The 17,670-nt window shown below is 39.5% G+C and overlaps 2 protein-coding genes across 7 annotated transcripts in view; one reads left to right on the top strand and one right to left on the bottom strand.

Annotated features, from left to right (window-relative positions):
- Positions 1 to 4,400: 4,400 nt before the first annotated feature.
- LOC148644367 (olfactomedin-4-like) lies at positions 4,401 to 9,157 on the top strand. 2 transcript variants are annotated; one of them, XM_088613691.1, is made up of 5 exons: positions 4,401 to 4,544; positions 6,139 to 6,294; positions 6,860 to 7,078; positions 7,405 to 7,537; positions 8,166 to 9,157. In XM_088613691.1, exons 1-5 carry the CDS (start codon positions 4,500 to 4,502, stop codon positions 8,975 to 8,977), a joined length of 1,365 nt encoding a protein of 454 aa, XP_088469817.1. In that variant the 5' UTR covers positions 4,401 to 4,499; the 3' UTR covers positions 8,978 to 9,157. The 2 variants fall into 2 exon arrangements, with proteins under 2 accessions (XP_088469817.1, XP_088469818.1); XM_088613692.1 differs by lacking the exon at positions 6,139 to 6,294 and adding an exon at positions 6,342 to 6,471 and having other exon boundaries at positions 4,490 to 4,544.
- A 706-nt stretch (positions 9,158 to 9,863) lies between these two features.
- Positions 9,864 to 17,670, bottom strand: part of LOC148644368 (uncharacterized) — a 38,264-nt gene continuing 30,457 nt past the window's right edge. For 2 of the 5 annotated variants that reach the window (XM_088613693.1, XM_088613694.1), the window contains exons 7-15: positions 17,493 to 17,580; positions 15,479 to 15,603; positions 15,040 to 15,101; positions 14,780 to 14,846; positions 13,972 to 14,056; positions 13,793 to 13,868; positions 12,443 to 12,511; positions 11,818 to 11,928; positions 9,864 to 10,281 (exon numbers count right to left, since the gene is read on the bottom strand). In XM_088613693.1, coding sequence (XP_088469819.1) covers positions 10,271 to 10,281; positions 11,818 to 11,928; positions 12,443 to 12,511; positions 13,793 to 13,868; positions 13,972 to 14,056; positions 14,780 to 14,846; positions 15,040 to 15,101; positions 15,479 to 15,603; positions 17,493 to 17,580 — 694 coding nt within the window. In that variant the 3' untranslated portion in view covers positions 9,864 to 10,270. The remainder of the gene's footprint in view (positions 10,282 to 11,817; positions 11,929 to 12,442; positions 12,512 to 13,792; positions 13,869 to 13,971; positions 14,057 to 14,779; positions 14,847 to 15,039; positions 15,102 to 15,478; positions 15,604 to 17,492; positions 17,581 to 17,670) is intronic. The other 3 variants (XM_088613695.1, XM_088613697.1, XM_088613696.1) reach the window with 3 other exon arrangements.

Below are 17,670 nucleotides of genomic sequence, written 5' to 3' on the forward strand. Positions count from 1 at the left end.
TGGAGGAAAGTAACATCTGTTTGGGGTTTTGCTGCTTAAGAAATGGTTTTGAGAAATTCTGTCTTTACCATGATTCAGCAAATTGTATTTGAGCTAATTTAGCGATAATTTCCCAAAGATGATTAACACTTAAGCTTTTCTTCCAAGTATGATACGTTAGGTTCAGTTTGGAATCCCTAACTAAAAAGGATGTTTGACTGCTGTGTACTGATAAGGGGCATTCAGGTTCCTTGTGTTTAATTGTCTTAAACACAGAGGACTAAGAGGAAACCTGATACTGTACAAGTTTTCAAAGTTGTCAAAGACATTGACAAAGTCAAACCAGTGGACAGCTTCAGAATGAAAATGAAAACATGTACCTGAGGACACAAGTGAAAACCAGGTGACTGAAGTACAGTGAAAATAAAGAGCAGGGCACAGTTTTACTTTCCCAAGGTGCTTTGGGAGAACAAAACTAGCTTCCCAGATGTGCTGAAGCTGATACCCTGGTTTCTTTCAAGAAATGGTCACATGAGATCCTTGGATCAATTAGCTACTAACTACCAAATTGGCTAGATGGGCTGAATGCCCTCCCCTTGTTTGTTACCTTTCTTTTGTTTCTTTGGGTTTTCTCAGCCCAGAGTGAGGCTGTTGGAGGTGTACCTCAAGGGTCAGTTCTAAAACACTTCTCTTCTACATAAATGACTCTGATCTAGTGAGGAGATTTGTCGCATTCACAAATGTTATGAAACTATGATCAGATTAATTTGCTCATGTGTTCAGAGGTTGCTGATTTTATAGTGGTTTGTGATACTTGAAGAATATGGACCCTTAGGCTGGGATTCAGAAACTCATTACGTTCCTTCGCTGTTGTGGAGTTGTGATTGAATCGTTGGTGGAGGTCAACCCCTGTCTGAATCTCAGCTTCACCTCTGAGTGTGGTACAGCACAAGATGATTGTTCTTTCGGTAATGTTACTCACTACAGCTACCAAAGCTTTGAGATACTGAAGAAGTTGAACCTCCTGCACTAAAAATCGGCTCCTTGTGTTGGTTTTCCTCAGTTGTTTAGAGGTACAGGAGAGGTGACAGTTTGAATCTGAAACACAACCTTTGAAAGCTACAGTACACCAAAGAAGGTTCTTGAAACTCCTATTTAAAATCTTTCTTAGGCTACAATATCCTTTCACGGTATAGTGACAAAAACAACATAATAGTCAAAGTTATATATTGCTAGTGCATTGTAAAGCAGAATTCCATCATATAATAGAAACAGGAAGAATGTATATGTATGTATATACAGTACTATCACAGGCATATGTGGAGAACTGAAACAATATTTTTTTAAATGTGTTTTTTTCAGTAGTTACTATATATGGAAGGTAAAAATTAAAAGTTTTCCACATCCTTGTTGGTCAATTTAGGGGCTTTTTTGTGAAATTGTGAAATGCTCTGGTTTCGCCAAAGTGCTGAGACTGTGATATAAGTATAGGGTAAACAAACAGAAATCCAACATGCTTCTTATCAATTTACTGTATGTCATGCAATATAAAAGTGTATTATAAAACGTTTAACAGAACAGGCTAACTTGAAAAGAACAGAATTTGAAAGTGGCTGTACGGCAGTCGTGTGAGACATTGTAAATGGAGTGGTGACATGCATGGAAATACTCTGACCTTAAAAAATAGATATAAACTGGACAGCTCATTGGTCTGTCAATAATGCAATGATGACACTACTTTTGTATGCTAAGGATCAAGCCCTGTGATGGACTGCTGCTGTATCCAGGTTATATCCTGCCTTGTGCCTGTTGCTTGTCGAGATGCTTGTCAGCTCCAGATCCCCCATAACCATGAATCGGATGATGCAGTTAGAAAATGGATGGAACAAACCAATTCTCCACAATCTACAGTATTCTTTGATTATTTGTCAATGAAAAGGCCATTTTGTACTACCAACAATGCCTATAGAAAGGCTGCATGCCCTTTCCAAACTAACACATGTTGAGTCTTAATAGCCTGAAATCAAGACACATTAAATCAGAACTTATTTTACCTCTATTAACATTGTGACACACATCTTCCAAATCAGCAACAAATGCTCGAACATTCTGAAAAGTAATTACAATTGAAAACCAGTGGTGGTTCTGGTGTAACCAATTGCCTTCCAAATCACACAGCAAGCTAATTATCCTCCACCTGTATGATTTCAGAATAACATTATCGGCTTCTGTTTGGGCAGTGCATCTCAATTTATATCTCATCTCAAGAGCTGGAGATATAAAAATATTTCAAAAGCCTTAAATATCCCTTGGAGCATGGTCACGATATTATAAAAAGTGAAAAGTGCATGACACAACTGAATCCCTGCCCAGATCGGGCCATACTGGATGACGAAGCAAAAAAGAGACTGATCAGAGAGGCAATCAAGAGGCCAATGTCAACTTTGAAAGAGCTACAGGCTATTATGGTCAAGACTGGTCAAAGAGTGAAAGTGACATTGATAGCCCAGGCAATTCACATATAGTATCTGGCCTGAAGCCATTACTGAAACTAAAACAACAACAACAACAAGGCATTACACATTTGGCAAAATGTTTTGTGGTCTGACTAAACAGCACATCACTCAAAGAACATCATCCCTACGATGGGGAAGAATAGTAGTGACAGTGTCATGTTACTGTGATGTTTCTCATCATCAATGACTGGGTGAGGAAAAAAGGGAAAATGAATTAATGAAAAAATAAATGGGGCAAAACCTACTGTCTTCTGCAAGAATCCAAACCGACCCAAATCAATAAGGCACAGCAACAGTGGAGATGAAAAAGGTAAAAGTCCTTGATTGTTCTTGTGAGAGCCCTGACCTCAATCCGATTGAAAATCTGAGGAATGAGATGAAGGTTGTAGTCCATCAGCAGCCCCCTTGCTATTTGACTGATCTTAAATAGTTATATAAGGAGAATGGCCAAAATCTTAATATGTGAAGTACATTTACAGATCTGATCAAATCATTGGTCAAATATCACCATACTCCACACAGGTTAATGAGATATTCCCAGGTGAATGCTGGAGAATACATCTCCAAATCTCCACACAAAACACATGGTGAAAGTTTATCATGGTTACTGTCTCTGTTACTCATTCACACAGCCTTTCAGTTCTAAGCTCCATTAAATAAACCTCGCGGGTGACCTTGTGACTTGTTGTAGAAATCAACAAGGCAAGTCGTTCTGCCTTATTTATTGCAATTTATTTTTGCAAGACATCCATTGGGGTTTGAGGAAGGATGGCTCACACAGTGAAGTAAAAGGGTTATGGGAAGATCAGCCATAATGACCACAGGTTTTGCTATTTGCTTGCACGGTTGGTTTCACATCCCTGTTTCTCAACACTCTTGGACGGGAACAGCCTGCTTCAAACATTCATTTTTTTTTCATTCAAATTCACTTTGCCCAGATTTGCATGTAAGTTATTGGAAAAACAGGTGCCATTGCATTTCAACTGAGAGAAATTAAAAATGATTGACATTATGCAGGAATATCAGTAATCTATCTTGCCGTTTGGTAGGAGGCCAGTAGTCAAACATACTGTAACTCTCTTATACTGTACTATTAAATTCAGCTAAAACCATTGTGATGAGCTTGTTCTGGTTCTGCCCAGACCTTTAACAACTAATGAGCTCAAAGGAATTAAAAAGAAAACCTGCTAGGCTGTACAACTCAATGGACATCACTATTGTTAGTTTCAGCATGGCATGCAAAAATCAGAATTTAATTAACTAGCTGATGAACACAGTAATGCAATCAAATGACACCCATCTGTAAAAACACTATTAATCTCCCTTCAAATTTCCCTTTGTGTTTCCCTCTGCAATCCTATAATTAAATAATTATTCCCACATGGTTTTTGTGAGATTAATTTCAGAGTACATAATAAAGTGGTTTATTAGAGTAATGATCATTAAAATGTCAAAGACGGGAAAGGTTGGATATGACAATGAATTACTGTGATCACGTCATGTTATGGCATTCCTGATTTTAATGGTGAGAAAAATGACATCTATTTACATTCATTTGGATGCTAACCTCAATGTGCTCAGGTGCTCTGTGGAACACTGTTAAAATCACTGTAAACTCCAGAAATACTCAAAGGAGAGCTCATGAAAAACTGAACCACATCTGGCTGTGTTTATAGTGACGCTCTAGGCACTGTAAACTCCCTCCAAGATGTCATTCTAAAGAAGCTCTCATCCTCCAATGTTTTGCTGTAACCACTGTGAAATGAGCCTGTTTAATATTTTGCAATAATTGATCATACATTAAATCCAAACATTCGTATTTTGTATATATTGCTTGCATCCGTACAAAAAGCTCATTGCAACTCACATATACAGAGCTGTACCCTGTATAGTACCGATCTGCTGTGCACCAGTCCCTTTACTGTGTTCAGTGCAGGGGAGGGAACAAGGACTCTGCTCTGAATAAAAGGGGCACTTCTGCGTTTCCGAGCCTCAGTGACAGACATGGCTCGAGTGGCAACTCTCCTGCTCCTCCTCCTGCCTCCCACAGTGAGTACTCCACCAAAATCTTAACAATAATCCACAGGGCAGCAGGGCATAGTCAGCCTGCGACGGTGAAGAGCTCTGGGACTTGCATGGCATTTTCAAGTACAATTATTTAGTGCTTTTAAGTGATAGCTGCTGATTCTACAATATAAAACACACCCAATGAGAACAATACAAATATATCAAACATCAAACATCTGTCATTTTTAAGTTGCAGACTCAAGTGTCTGCAGCAGTTTTCAATATTTAAGACAGCACCTTTCATAGCTACAAATATTACCATTGTCATTCCAACTCACACAGTTGTAAGAGACTGCCACAGGCAGATGAGGGTCTTTAAAAAGGGTTGGAGAGCCTTCACATTCATTTTGTTGAAATATATACAGTATGTGTTTTGTATAGTGAGAGTTTGCATTGCTGTTTTCCCTGGTTATTTTTTCCATTTTCACAGCACATTTTAGATATTCATGTTGTTTTATTCTGCTTCAGAAGGCTCAGCTGTAAAACAATTCAAGACTTAGAGATGCCGTGTTTAAAGAACAGCTCTCACTTCACACTTGTGAATTTAGGAATTAGCACTTGTCATATAACTTTTTTGATGTAGTTGCCCTAGGCTTCGACAGACCTGAGCACAATAAGTAGAAAGTACAGATTTTTCATTCTCTGTGCATGGAAAATTACTGTGAAGAGAGAGTACACAATGGTTTCAGAAAGACAATGAAAAGAGGGAGAGAAAAGTGAGCTAGACACATTCTGTGTTTCTGGACATCTATTTCTATCAACCTGTAGACAAATTTAGAGAAAATGACCCCACAACGAGTCTGACACCTGAGAGGCAGTATAGAGACATCTTATAATTCTTTGTTAGAAAATGGTGTTTTCTTACAGACTATTAGATCTGAGTTAATTGTAATTTGAAATTTCAAATAAATATTAAAATAAATATTAAAAGAATACAAACCTATATTTGGTTAAATATTACTTATTATAAGAAAGTAATTTCCTAAAGCAGTAGCACTTGCCCTATTTGAAATGTAATTTGTAGCATAATTCTATTCAATCTTATTGCACTTGTTTGCAATCATAAGTGGCATTACAAACACAGTAATTGTACCAGCAACACTTTTTTAATACCTCTCAGTATCTCTTCTTTCCTTACTAACTACATGGAATCTAAAACTTTTCACATGTAATTAACTTTGCAGTGGAACTACTTTTTTAAATCAATTAAAGTGTCCTCAATTTGGGACACTTTATGAAGCGAATGCACCTTGAACCCAATAATGTCTTAAACACCCTCATCACCAAATGTTTTGGAGCACTGCAGTGTTGTGAGCTGGAATCTAGAGCACTGATCCCATCAAATGGCTTTAATGGCTAGTTATAATGAAATTAATGTATTGCAGTTTTAATTTATTTTTAGAGGGAGCAAAATTGGATCAAAGAAAATCAGAAATGAAGGCAACGGGGATATTCATTTTTATATTGCAGATCCTGTCATTTAGTGTAGCATGGTTATTCAGAAAACGTGATCATTTTAGTGAAATGTACCATCACTGGGCTAAATAATTATTTTCAAGAGTGTATCTGTGTGCAGGTGGCCAGCCCCCAGCGTGTGAAAGGGGCTCAGCATGGCCACACCTGCGTGTGCAGTCTGGACTTCAGTGCCTGGGATTTCCCAGTCCAGAGGTTTGAAGAGACGGAAAAGATGATAGAGAAGTGCCAGGACTCCTTGGGGGAGCTGCAGGCACAAGTGAGTCCACCTTATCCTAAAGAGGGTCTCCCCTGTCTCTTCAACAGGAAGCCAAGATCTGTGGGACTATGGAAGGGGTAGTTCATGGGTTGTGAAAAATCTGTAAGCCACATCTATACTAGCCAGTATTCTGAACCCAAATCTCTACAATTTATGTTAACCTGTACACGAGGCAGGGCAAGTGAAAACCTTGTTAAGATATGCAGGCTTGCGTATTTCCACTAATCTACCACCCATCCAGCAATCTTCTCACTTCCTGGAGATCCAACCACAAATAGTGTGATCAAACACCGGCATTTTGATCTGAAGGCTTTATGTTACTTATTTCGCCTGGCTTACTAGTTAACATCCCACTTCACAATAAAAAAAAAAACAGGATGTTCTTTTGTACAAAAACTAACAAAACAACCATGAACAGTTCCAAAGCTCACTGACTGCAAGGTGTGCAATTAGAAAAAACTTTCAAAACCAAAACTTTAGCTTAGAGATCTTTGATAAGTCATGAAACACAACAGACGAAACGGCAGCTGTGAGGGAACCCTCACTGTTGAGTTTTTGCTGGCAGGTGAACTTCACTGAATTTAAAGTTCCTGAAATATCAGGCACACTGGAGAACATCGTTGAGCGTCTGCACCGCTTTGAGCACCTCAATAAGAAAGGCCTGTACAACGCCCTCAACTTCCGCCTGCTGGACTACGAGCTGCAGGAGCTGGAGATGCAGATCAAGGACGCTCACCAAAACGAGGAGGTGGACCCCTCCAAGAGCCGGGAACTGACTAACGAGGTGGGTTAATCAATCCCAGCAAGCAACAGGAGCAAGGCAGGATACAAACTGGACGGGCCACCAGTCCATCTCAGAGCAGACACACAGACACTCACCCACTTACACCAGGGCCAATTTTCCCAGGCGCCAGTCATCCTACCACTATGTCTTTGGACTGTGGGAGGACACTAGAGCACCTGAACATACTGTACAACTCCATGCAGATCCCACCCCAGGTGAACCCAGGACCCCAGCATTGAGAGGCAATCAAACTGCTTACCTGCTGCTCCACCCTGCCGGCCTTGAGGGTTTATGGTGAACTTTAATTCTCTCCTCACTATTTCTAGCTGAGCTCCATCCGGGAGAAGGTGCAGAGCCTGCAGAAATTTGACAAGTTTAACCTGCTGGCGCTGAAGGAGAATCTCCGCACCCTGAGAAACCGCCTGGAGTCCTGCAGGACCCTGGACAGCAACCACCTTGGTGAGAGAGTGGGCAGGCCATAATGGAAGAGAAATGCAAAGGAACAAGTATTGAAAACACATTAAGGGATTATTTACTGTATAAATGTAACTGACTGAAGATTAAGTAAATTTTAACTATTTTTCACAAGAATTGATTCCGGTACAGAAGAGAGGAGGCTATTCAGTTATCTTGTTTGTTCAGCTGAAAGTAGGTTATTGATGTAATGATTTGATTTTTAGGCTTATAAATGTAACCCCCAAACACAAAACTAAAGTTTATAGATCTACCAAAAGAGTCCTGAACTGGAAGATAAAATTCAGCAACCCTAAAACAATAGCATGACTTTTCCAAAAGTCTTTTCACACACACAGATCAGTACGAACATTTGAATCAGACGCTGACTAAATTTTCGGCTTCAAGTCCGGTTGAAGATCAGTTCTCTATATTTCAGAAGCTTGTCTTAATATGGCGGGGCTCAGTATGAATGGAGAAAAAGTACAAAATAAAATCTGTGCGTGTTCCTATGTTCCAATGGGATCCACTACAAAAAAAACCGAATCAGCCAGATAGGCCAAATAGTTTCCTCTCATGTTTAACTGCTCTAAACTGCTTTGTAAACCAATCACTCTTTTTTGTGCCACTATAGGTCAATGTTCCAGACGCCTGCTGTCCAACATCAGCTCCCCTGTGGTCACTCAGCTCAGTCCTTTTGGCAAGTCATACCCCTTCGGCTCCTGGGGCAAAGAAACTATGGAGGGGAAAAGAGCGACTTACTGGGTTCAGCCACTGGTGAATAGCAACAAATATGGGAATGTCCTGCGTACTTATGCCTCCTACACAGATTTCATGTTTTCAAAGAACCAAAATGACTTCACTGTGACCTCTTCCCACTCCTCAACCAACGCCATCCAAGGTCCTGGTTCTGTCTTGTATGATGAGGCTTTCTATTACAACTGCTACAGGACGGCCAATCTCTGCAAATATGACCTGAAGTCCAAGACCATCCTTCATGCTACCTTGCCTGGAGCTGGCTTTAACGACAAGTTCCCCTACTGCTACTACAGCTGCTATGATTCCACAGATATAGACTTCGCAGCTGATGAAAAAGGATTGTGGGTAATCTATGCCACAGAGGAGAACTATGGGAATGTGGTGGTGAGCAAACTCAACACCTCCAGCCTGGCTGTGATCCAGACCTGGAGGACCAGGCTGTTCAAGAAGTCGGTGACCAACACCTTCATGGTGTGTGGAGTGCTCTACGCCACCCGCTATGTCAACACCTACCGAGAGGAGGTTTTCTATGCATTCGACACAAAAACAGGCCATGAAACCAATGTCTTGAGCCTGCCATTTGAGAAGATCTCTGGTCGCATCCAAAATCTGCACTACAACCCCAGAGACCAGCGCCTCTACCTTTTCAACGATGCCTACATGATGGCCTATGAGCTTTTCTTCTAAAAGTTCCCTTCAAGGACAATAATCACCTTGAGACAGGAGGTTGTTGAATGTTTAAATGTGTCCATAATAAACCATGTGAGAAAATGTAAATGTCATGTTGGTCATGTAAATCAAGCTGTGCTCATTTTACTGTGCTTTTCAATGCTGTCTTACATGAAATAGATATTATGAAAAAAGAAACGTAACTATATCACTATAATATTTTGTCAGTACCTCCACCTCTACAGTGATGCTACCATGATGGTTTAAACATTTCTTTTACAAAATGGTTATTTTATAAATGTTGTGTGCATCTCTCATCACATAGCCTCATGATCTTATTATCATAGAAACACTATATAAAACCAAGTTAAAGCAGTGGCAGATACATCTGTGGATTTATCACATTTGAAATATTGGCTAATATTATATCTTTCTAGGATTATAAATTATAATCTTGCTTTCTGAAGATTGCAACACCGTTGCACTTCTGTTGTGATAAAAGCGTGACATTTTTTTTTAATTCATGGAATGTTATAAAAATATTGCAAAATGACATTCATACATCCATATGATCAGGTTATTTGTTAAGACTGTTGCAAGATTCCAAAAGCTTTGCATTGCTTCTATGTCAAAAGAACAAAATGACATTACAAAAACCCAAGTCAACTATAGGGGAAACTGACACAATGTAAAATTAATTTAAAGTACAATAAAATAAAAGGCAATAATAAAACATTATACTGTCAATTATCATCTGGTTATCATCATCACCTGGCTCCTTAGCTGGACTTAGTGATGCTATAAAAACTTTTAATAACAACAAAAGTTCATTTATAGTTTGTGGCTATTCTTGCTTATTAATTGTGTTGAATCAGATAATGGGAGACAGAATAATCAGGCTAAATCATTATTAAATAAATTTATTTTTAAGGAAATACATTAAAAAATAAACAAGCAGAAACAGTTGACATAAACTCCGATCTTACGCATACAGTATAAACACGCTCATAGCATAATAAATTTCATAGCATTGTGTGTATTGAAAAAAAAAAGAAAAAATATATACAGTAAAAGAGACAAAACAAATGGATGCAAGATAACAACCAGCAGTTGATGCAAGGAAGAGAAGGTTGTGAGAGACCTCCAGGATTACACTATATTCACATGCATTCTGTTCCTGCTTAGAATGATTCCAAACCTCCTTCAGGGAACTTCATCAAGGCTCCTGCTGTGCACTCCCACACACTTCCTCAAATCTCACTGGCACTGGTCTGGCAGAGGCCACTTCCCAGCTGCTGACACAGCCTGGCTCTAAAATGGCACTGCACAGGAAGTCAGAGACACGGGACTCCCATTAATTTTGCAATGTGCATGAAATTAATGCAAACATGATAAGTAAGCAAGCTTAGTAAAATAATAAAACATGTGGATATTTGCTGTCTGTATAATGATCATTTTGTACCACTTACAGCTGTGTGTATGAGTTTGGAATATTTTTACATTTTTGTGCTTGTAAAGAATAGGAAGTATGTCTTTACCCAAAGAGTTGTGGGAGATTGGAACAAGCCGCCCATGTTGCTAGCCTTGTTGTTGATGCCAATTACTGGCTTAATTACCTGGCTTAATTACTGTGTCAGGTGAAACAGACTCAAAGTGTTACAAATATAGCTAATAATTAATTAATTAAGGGTGACCCTAGGTCTCGACAACCCTCAGACACCACTAAAGGAAGGCCACTATTCATCAATGTGGTCAGAAGAGTTGCAATACTCACCCTTCCATCCAGGCTCGGCCATGTGTGATAATTTGCACTGACTTCTGAAGTCATTGTTATTGAGGAGCAACCGGAACAGTTATGCAGTATTATCAAATGCTGTTTTGAAGGGTAAGGGGGCTAAATGCACTGAGCTGAGAGTGATTGTATTGAACAGTAAAGGCAAGATATTATCTTGTCTCTGTATACCTAGTTGCAAAATGTTTTGAACACCCTTTTCAGCTCTAACAAACTCATGTGTCAAACACAACTTCAGATCTCTCACATATTTATGTCACAATGACGTGACAAGGAAATGACAGTGATTTAACTATCATATTTCTAAGGCAAGAGGTAATTAGTTGCTGGTGACATACTGTACAACATACAGAAAACATCACATGAGAACACCTCAATACAGAAATGTATAAGGCCACCTGCTCTGAATGTTGTGTACACCATATGCTTTATGCAGGAATAGAGGAAATTCATCACCAGACTTATGCAAATGAACTTTAACATGAACTGAAATGATAAAAAAAGAAATATCCTTAATTCATAGAAACTGAAAGAAGCCTTTTATTGCCTGCCTGCATTAGTGCTCAGCAGGGCAGAAGCTCTGCCAACACAGACAGTTATTACGTGACCTTTTCTAAAAGCCGGAACTGACAGCAGCAGCTTACTAGATGAGTGCCTCTACTTTCACTGTTGTTTTATGATAATAATTTCTTCCTGGCTTCCCTCAATCAGTGATCTCCTGACCCATCGCCTTCCACTCCTTCACAGGCATCTTAAAGCTCCACCGAAACAGAAGTAGTAGTGCAGCATTGCTTATTGTGTGAGTATAGAACAAGCCCTCACACTTTCTAAAACAAACAGGTTTCTTTTAGAAGATGCCAAAGCCTTCAATATTGATAATAACTGGCAATTAAATGAGTAAGTTGGGCTCAACGGCCTGCTTTAGTCTTTTCTCTTTCTTAGATACTCACGTTAATCGATAAAGCAGAAACAGAAAACAAAAGACACTGCAGGCCTTGAGGAAGTGAGAAATCTATATAAATAACTTTGAAACCTGGCAACTTGAGGTACAATTGCAATAGCATACCTGAGCAATCTCTTGGTTCTGTAACTGTTTTCATGTCCTCAAATTCCTCCTCCATCAAGGAACACACTCCTGGATAGTCAGGATGGTCACTCTGGCATTTCTCATCTGAGTCTAGAGAATATTGTCATAAAGCACCCTTTATTTTGATCCTTTTATATTTCATTTTATGAAAATGAAAGTAGCTTAGTGACGTACCATATACAGTGGCTACATTAAATTAAATTTAAATCCAAGGGGTCTTTTTAATTCTGTAACTTTAGGAGTTCTGATTTTTCAGAAAGGCAATGGCAAAGAACACAATGTGAAAGCTTTATGAATACAGCGAGGATGCTTGAGGGTGTTCCGATGGATTGAGTGGTCCATTCTTACTCCAGAATGATCCTCCACGTTTGGTGGATAAGAACTATCAGACTGTCTTACTGCAAGATATGTTGCAGCCTCTTTGAGTAATGAGTAATGAGTAATGAGTAATGAGTAATGAGTAATGAGTAATGAGTAATGAGTAATGGGTTGAGTAACGACCCTATACATTTTGAACAATCATCCATTAAAATACCAAACTTATTTTAAGTTCTCTTCTCATTCTATGTTGTTTACTGTATGTCCTAAGATTGGGGTGACACACCTGAGTTGAGGCTGGTCATCTCTAGGAACTGTCTTGTCGTCTTCAGCCTGTATTCCAGGAAGCAGGACTCTAAGAGCACAACAGGCGGCACATTATTACCGTTTCAATGTTCCTATCCTTGAGGACCATTTTCAATTTTCTATGAAATTCTCATTGTTGAAAATGTCTGTTGAATGGTGGTGCTCAATAAGTAACTGCCAAAGTCAGGTTTCAAAATCGACTGTTACAATTACAGTGCTAAGCAGTGACATACTGTAGAGTATTTTAAGGTAGAAGATTAGAGAACTGTGGAGTGGCTCAATCAGTAAAGCTACTTGTGCAGAGAGCAGGTTGAATCCTTTGGTCAAGACACTATCGGCCTGAGCCTGGGCCAATTCATTACTTGGATTCTCCAAGTGGAACCTGTTAGGCTCCTGCAATCCTACAGTGACATCAGTGAGAAACATTCCTGTAAGGTGCTGTGGAGCTTGCAGCATGATGGGTTTGATAGTTAGGGGGTGTCAGAGGAAGGTGTCTGCTGCTTCTCATTCTCCATGTGCTGTATGGGATTTTTTTCTGTATAGCAAGATCCTAAAACAACTGCTAATTCCCTTTTAAATGAGTATAAAATCAGAATTGACTGGCTGCCAATGTATTCTTCTCCTCCGTGTCACTCTGCTATGCTCCTTCCTCTTGTCACGATCGCTACTCCTTCTCTTAAGGGCGCTCCAACTCATCCCCGTTCAGCCTCAATCCCCACACCTGTTCCTTATTCTAACTCCCTTTCAGTCCACCTTAATAACAGACGCTCACATCATTCGCGGCTCTACATTGAATCCTGTTTCATGTGAGCCCGGGTCCTGCTGCGTCTGGCTCCGTCATGAATCTCAGTTTTTCAATTCAGTTTTAGTAGGTGGTATTATAAAATGATGAGTAACATGCGAAATGAGAGTGAAATTTTATTTTTTTGTGATTCTCATCATAATCACCATTTGGAGGCTTTCAATGGGACCGGGTACAGGTTATCCTGAAACACTGATATCTGTACGGACTCCTAGAGAAGGAGAGAACTGACTATTTGTGCCTGTCACCTAGTTAGAGAAAGACACAAATTCTGAGCATTAACAAGATTACCACCGAGTGCATTAATGAATGCAGTGGACATTGTGGAAGTCATCTCTTTTCTAAAAGTCTAGTAGTAGCACACATACAGTGAGAGGAACTGAACACGGTCCATGATGATTAGATAAGATTTTCTAATAAGTTCACAAACCTGTTAAGAGGTCAAGTAGGGGGTCCTATTAAAATATGTTTCTACCTAAGAAGCCTTCCTTTTGGTGAGGCAGCCCTGAGACAATGGCTGTGACTCACCGATTGTATGCCGGTGCTCTCTCTCTCTGTCCAGCTCCCTGCTCAGGCTGTCAACCAGCTCCTTCTGCGAGACCAGCTGGGAGTGTTGCACGCAGGCAGAGAAGACCATGTTATAAACAGCTGTCTTTGGCTCTGTGTTTACTGTAAGCTCTGAACACAAAATCACCAGAGTACTGCACCTGTGTCCTTAAAAGATTAACTTCGTGGACGAGCCTGTTCATAAGGGCTGCCTGCTCCTGGTAAGCTGCCAAAGACTTCTCTCTCCTGGCACAGCAGTGGCAAATACAGGGTTAAATCAAAGCAAACTAGTGTGAAAACTGCAATTATTAACTTGTTGATACCCTTATTATATCCCATCACACTTTTAAAGTTTTTCACAAGAGTGTATACAGCATTAAATAAACAATAAGACACAAGGTAAAGGGGATAGGAGCAAGTTTTTTGCCCAGGTGTTTTGGAAGGAAACATGTGAGAAATCTCCCTTTCTCCCACATGAAAGCCCGCTGTGTCTGAAGGTCTGACTGTCCCTGGGCAGTCTGCACACGTCTGCATTTAGTTTTTCTGTAGCACCTGTGACTCATGGAATTCCAGCCTCCTTCAATAAAACTTAAGACTGCTGTAAGGTGCAAACAATGGTGAGTTTGTCTAAACCTTCTTAGTTTTGGTTTCTGTTAGGAAATTATTACTGTGATGGGCTGTTACTAATGCTCAAGAAATAACATTGGTCATCTGTATACTGTATATACTGTATATAGTGAAAATATTCCACTCTGTTTAATTTTTTTCTAAGAAACAAACTTTTAACTTCGAGCTGAACACAAATAGAAACAGTAAAAACCCCGGGACACCATCAAACTGGACAGTTTAAAAAGGCCCTAACTGGAATGTTGTGTTACAGACTATATTTCCTTGAGTGCAACGTTCCAACTGTAACAATGTAAAACACAGGCCTGCAAATTAAGGCATGAAATCAATTAGTTTTCTCACCAAAGCGCCATCTCCAGTTCCATCTCTACCAGGCTTAATGTCAGTCCAGGGTTCTGGCTTTCAGCTTCTGGAGGGAGGTGGTTGGGGTGAAGACCGGCAGAGAGAGAGAGAGCAAGCAAGATGGCAGAGCTTTTCACAAAAAATGTTTTGTTTGCAACGCTGCTGTATGAACAGTTAAAAGCCTTATAGCACAGACACCAGCAAAAACAACTGTTTTATATAATAGTGCTGTTTATTCGAAAGCAGCTAAGCGAACTCACCAGTGGAGAAAGGTGGAAGGTAGCTCATCATTGTGGTGTTGGTCCAGTCATCCTCCAGTTCTCTGGAGGAACAAACAGCAATTCCTGACTAAGAATGCACTGCCTTCTCAACTAGTGTCTTTAGATAACTTTAGACAACAGACAGAAAAACATAGGCATATCATAGGCGAATTAAATTAAAAAGTAGATATTGTGATTCATGCATGAAGAGATAGAGTATGACAGAAAATTAAAACTTTTAATTATTATTATTATTATTATTATTATTATTTCATTGCCAGCCTGCTACAGCATAGGACCTTTATTATTAATGTTTTCAGTGTCCTTTTACATTAACATATTACCTGCAAATATAGCAGTATACAACAGCTCTGACTGGCAAATACCTCTGGTGCTTTGTCCTGGGGATGAATTTAAGATCTGACATACTGTACTGTACCTAAACTTGCTGTTGAGGAGGATGTCATTGGTAAACCCACAGTGGGAGAAAAATTGAACAGCTTCGCTGTCAGCATGGACAAGGAGAGCATCATAGGAACCAGAGATGGAGTGGTCTTTCAGCAACTGGAATTAAATCACAGTGAGATTTCCTAGGATACAGCATGTTCAACATTCAAGCATGTTCATGTTTTTGTGCAATTACACCTTTCATTGGGTTTTAACATCACCATCTTCAATTCTCATGTATGTTTCTTATATAATATGTACTAACCAATGATGTACTAACCGATATGTGATTGTTCAGTAAATCTTTACTAACTGAAAAAACATGCACAAGGTGTCCTACTATACCTGCGTGAATCTTGTCTTCTGACCAGTAGATGGCACTCTGCTCCCAACTAATTACTTCTGAACAAGACCCCAGAATTCTTCCTGTATCTTAATCTGTAGTCAACTTAATGAACATAATGCTATAACCACCTACTGTATAGAGTTAAAATTATTTTTTTGTAGAATTGCTACTCCTATTTTTTATTTCTTAAATGTAATGCTGCATCCTTCATCTGGAATCGTGAACGTCAGTTCACAATTTATAAGAGCCTCTTTGTCCTCATTCTATCAGTGGCACTAGGGTATCCCACACATTCCACAAATGGAAAGAATGGGCAGTAACTCATTCATTCATTTTTAAAAATTGTGTTCCTTTTCATACTCGATTGGATTGGAATAACTTGTTCAATCACAATGTGCTGAATAATACTGTACAGTACAGTATACTGTATATAACCTGTATACATGACCGGTCCCTTAAAACTCTGCCCAGCTAATATTTCTTAAATCACCTTTGTCCCAGATTGAGGGATTTTCGCTAATTAAGCCTTTTGACATTTTCTCTAGTACCTTTTCGTCTATGAATATTCAAGAGCCCCACATTTCCAGTTTTCTAATCCACCCACATATGGATGAATTTGTGACAGCTATGATGTGCTAATTGCAAAATTAGTCGATGAATACATTTTCGAACTCCTGCGACACATCTGTTATCATTGGGATAACGGATTTGGAAACACATCAGATAATCTTCCTTTTAATTAACTTCTTTCCTACCAACCTTGAAAGACTTTCTTTAATTTAAATGGTTGGATTTACAGTAACTACTTACTGTAAGTGTTTTCATAAGCAACTCTGGGAGCCATTATCAGGGACTCTGATGTTCCAGAAAGGATTCCTAGAATTCTGCCAATTGGTCTGAAAGTATTAATAGCAATCATCATCCAGTGATCCTGTACTTACAGTACTGGTGTACATTGATGTACTGTATATGTCCCTTTTCAACTTGAAGGATCCCAAAGTCCTTTACATATAGGAGAGGGGTGCACTTCATTCACTGCCCTTCACCAGGTGACATATGGCAAGCATTCTGCACCATCAGCCCCACAACATGCCAGATCAGGTGAAGAAGTGAGAATGACATCATCCATTGAATTGAGGAGGGGCTTCAAGCCAGGCTTAGGCAAACCCAGTGTGGAATTTAGCCAGGAAGTTGGGTTTATTACCCCTACTCTTAGAAAGACCATCATCTAATATGACAACAAATTGTCAAATTGTTGTCATTCTCATTCGAAGGACGACATTACCTGCTGTATAATGGCCACCATACTGGTGCTAGACAAAAGAGTCAACTACAATTCAACCATTTTTCCTTAGATGACACCCATCTTAGTATGGACCAAGCTTAGCCTTACTTAGCTTCTGAGATGTGAAGACATCGGTCTCCATTACATGGTGGTAAGATGTCCAGTACAACACTTAATGTTTAATAGTTTTGCATACTTATAAGAATGTGAAATGCTCGCTCAAGAGTAAACCATTAAGCTCACCTTGGAATTGCAGTTTCTGCAATGTCATTCACACAAGAGTCTTATCAAGCTGATTTTTGAAGAATCAGAGTGGATCAATACTCATTAAATGACTTGGCACTTTGCTCATTTCTAATTATTAAAATAACTAACCTCAAGGAGGTACCGGCCCACTCCACATCCCCGGTATTTCTTTCTAGTAGAGAGCAGAGCCAACTGCAGCACCTTCTCTCCGGTCTTCCTGAGAAGAGACAGAGGAAACCCCCTCTAACTATTGAGTGTATTGATGCAACTGCCAAGGAGGCCTATGTTCTTTGAGAGAAAAAATTGT

Source organism: Lepisosteus platostomus, chromosome 20, assembly GCF_059453375.1.
Source record: "Lepisosteus platostomus isolate fLepPlt1 chromosome 20, fLepPlt1.hap1, whole genome shotgun sequence".
NCBI lineage: Eukaryota > Metazoa > Chordata > Actinopteri > Semionotiformes > Lepisosteidae > Lepisosteus > Lepisosteus platostomus.

Bases quoted from the DNA above. Each gene is read 5' to 3' on its own strand.
- LOC148644367 (XM_088613691.1), top strand. From the start codon at position 4,500: ATGGCTCGAGTGGCAACTCTCCTGCTCCTCCTCCTGCCTCCCACA. The intron at 4,545-6,138 runs GTGAGTACTCCA...ATCTGTGTGCAG, and splicing joins TCCTCCTCCTGCCTCCCACA to GTGGCCAGCCCCCAGCGTGT. The intron at 7,079-7,404 runs GTGGGTTAATCA...CACTATTTCTAG, and splicing joins GCCGGGAACTGACTAACGAG to CTGAGCTCCATCCGGGAGAA.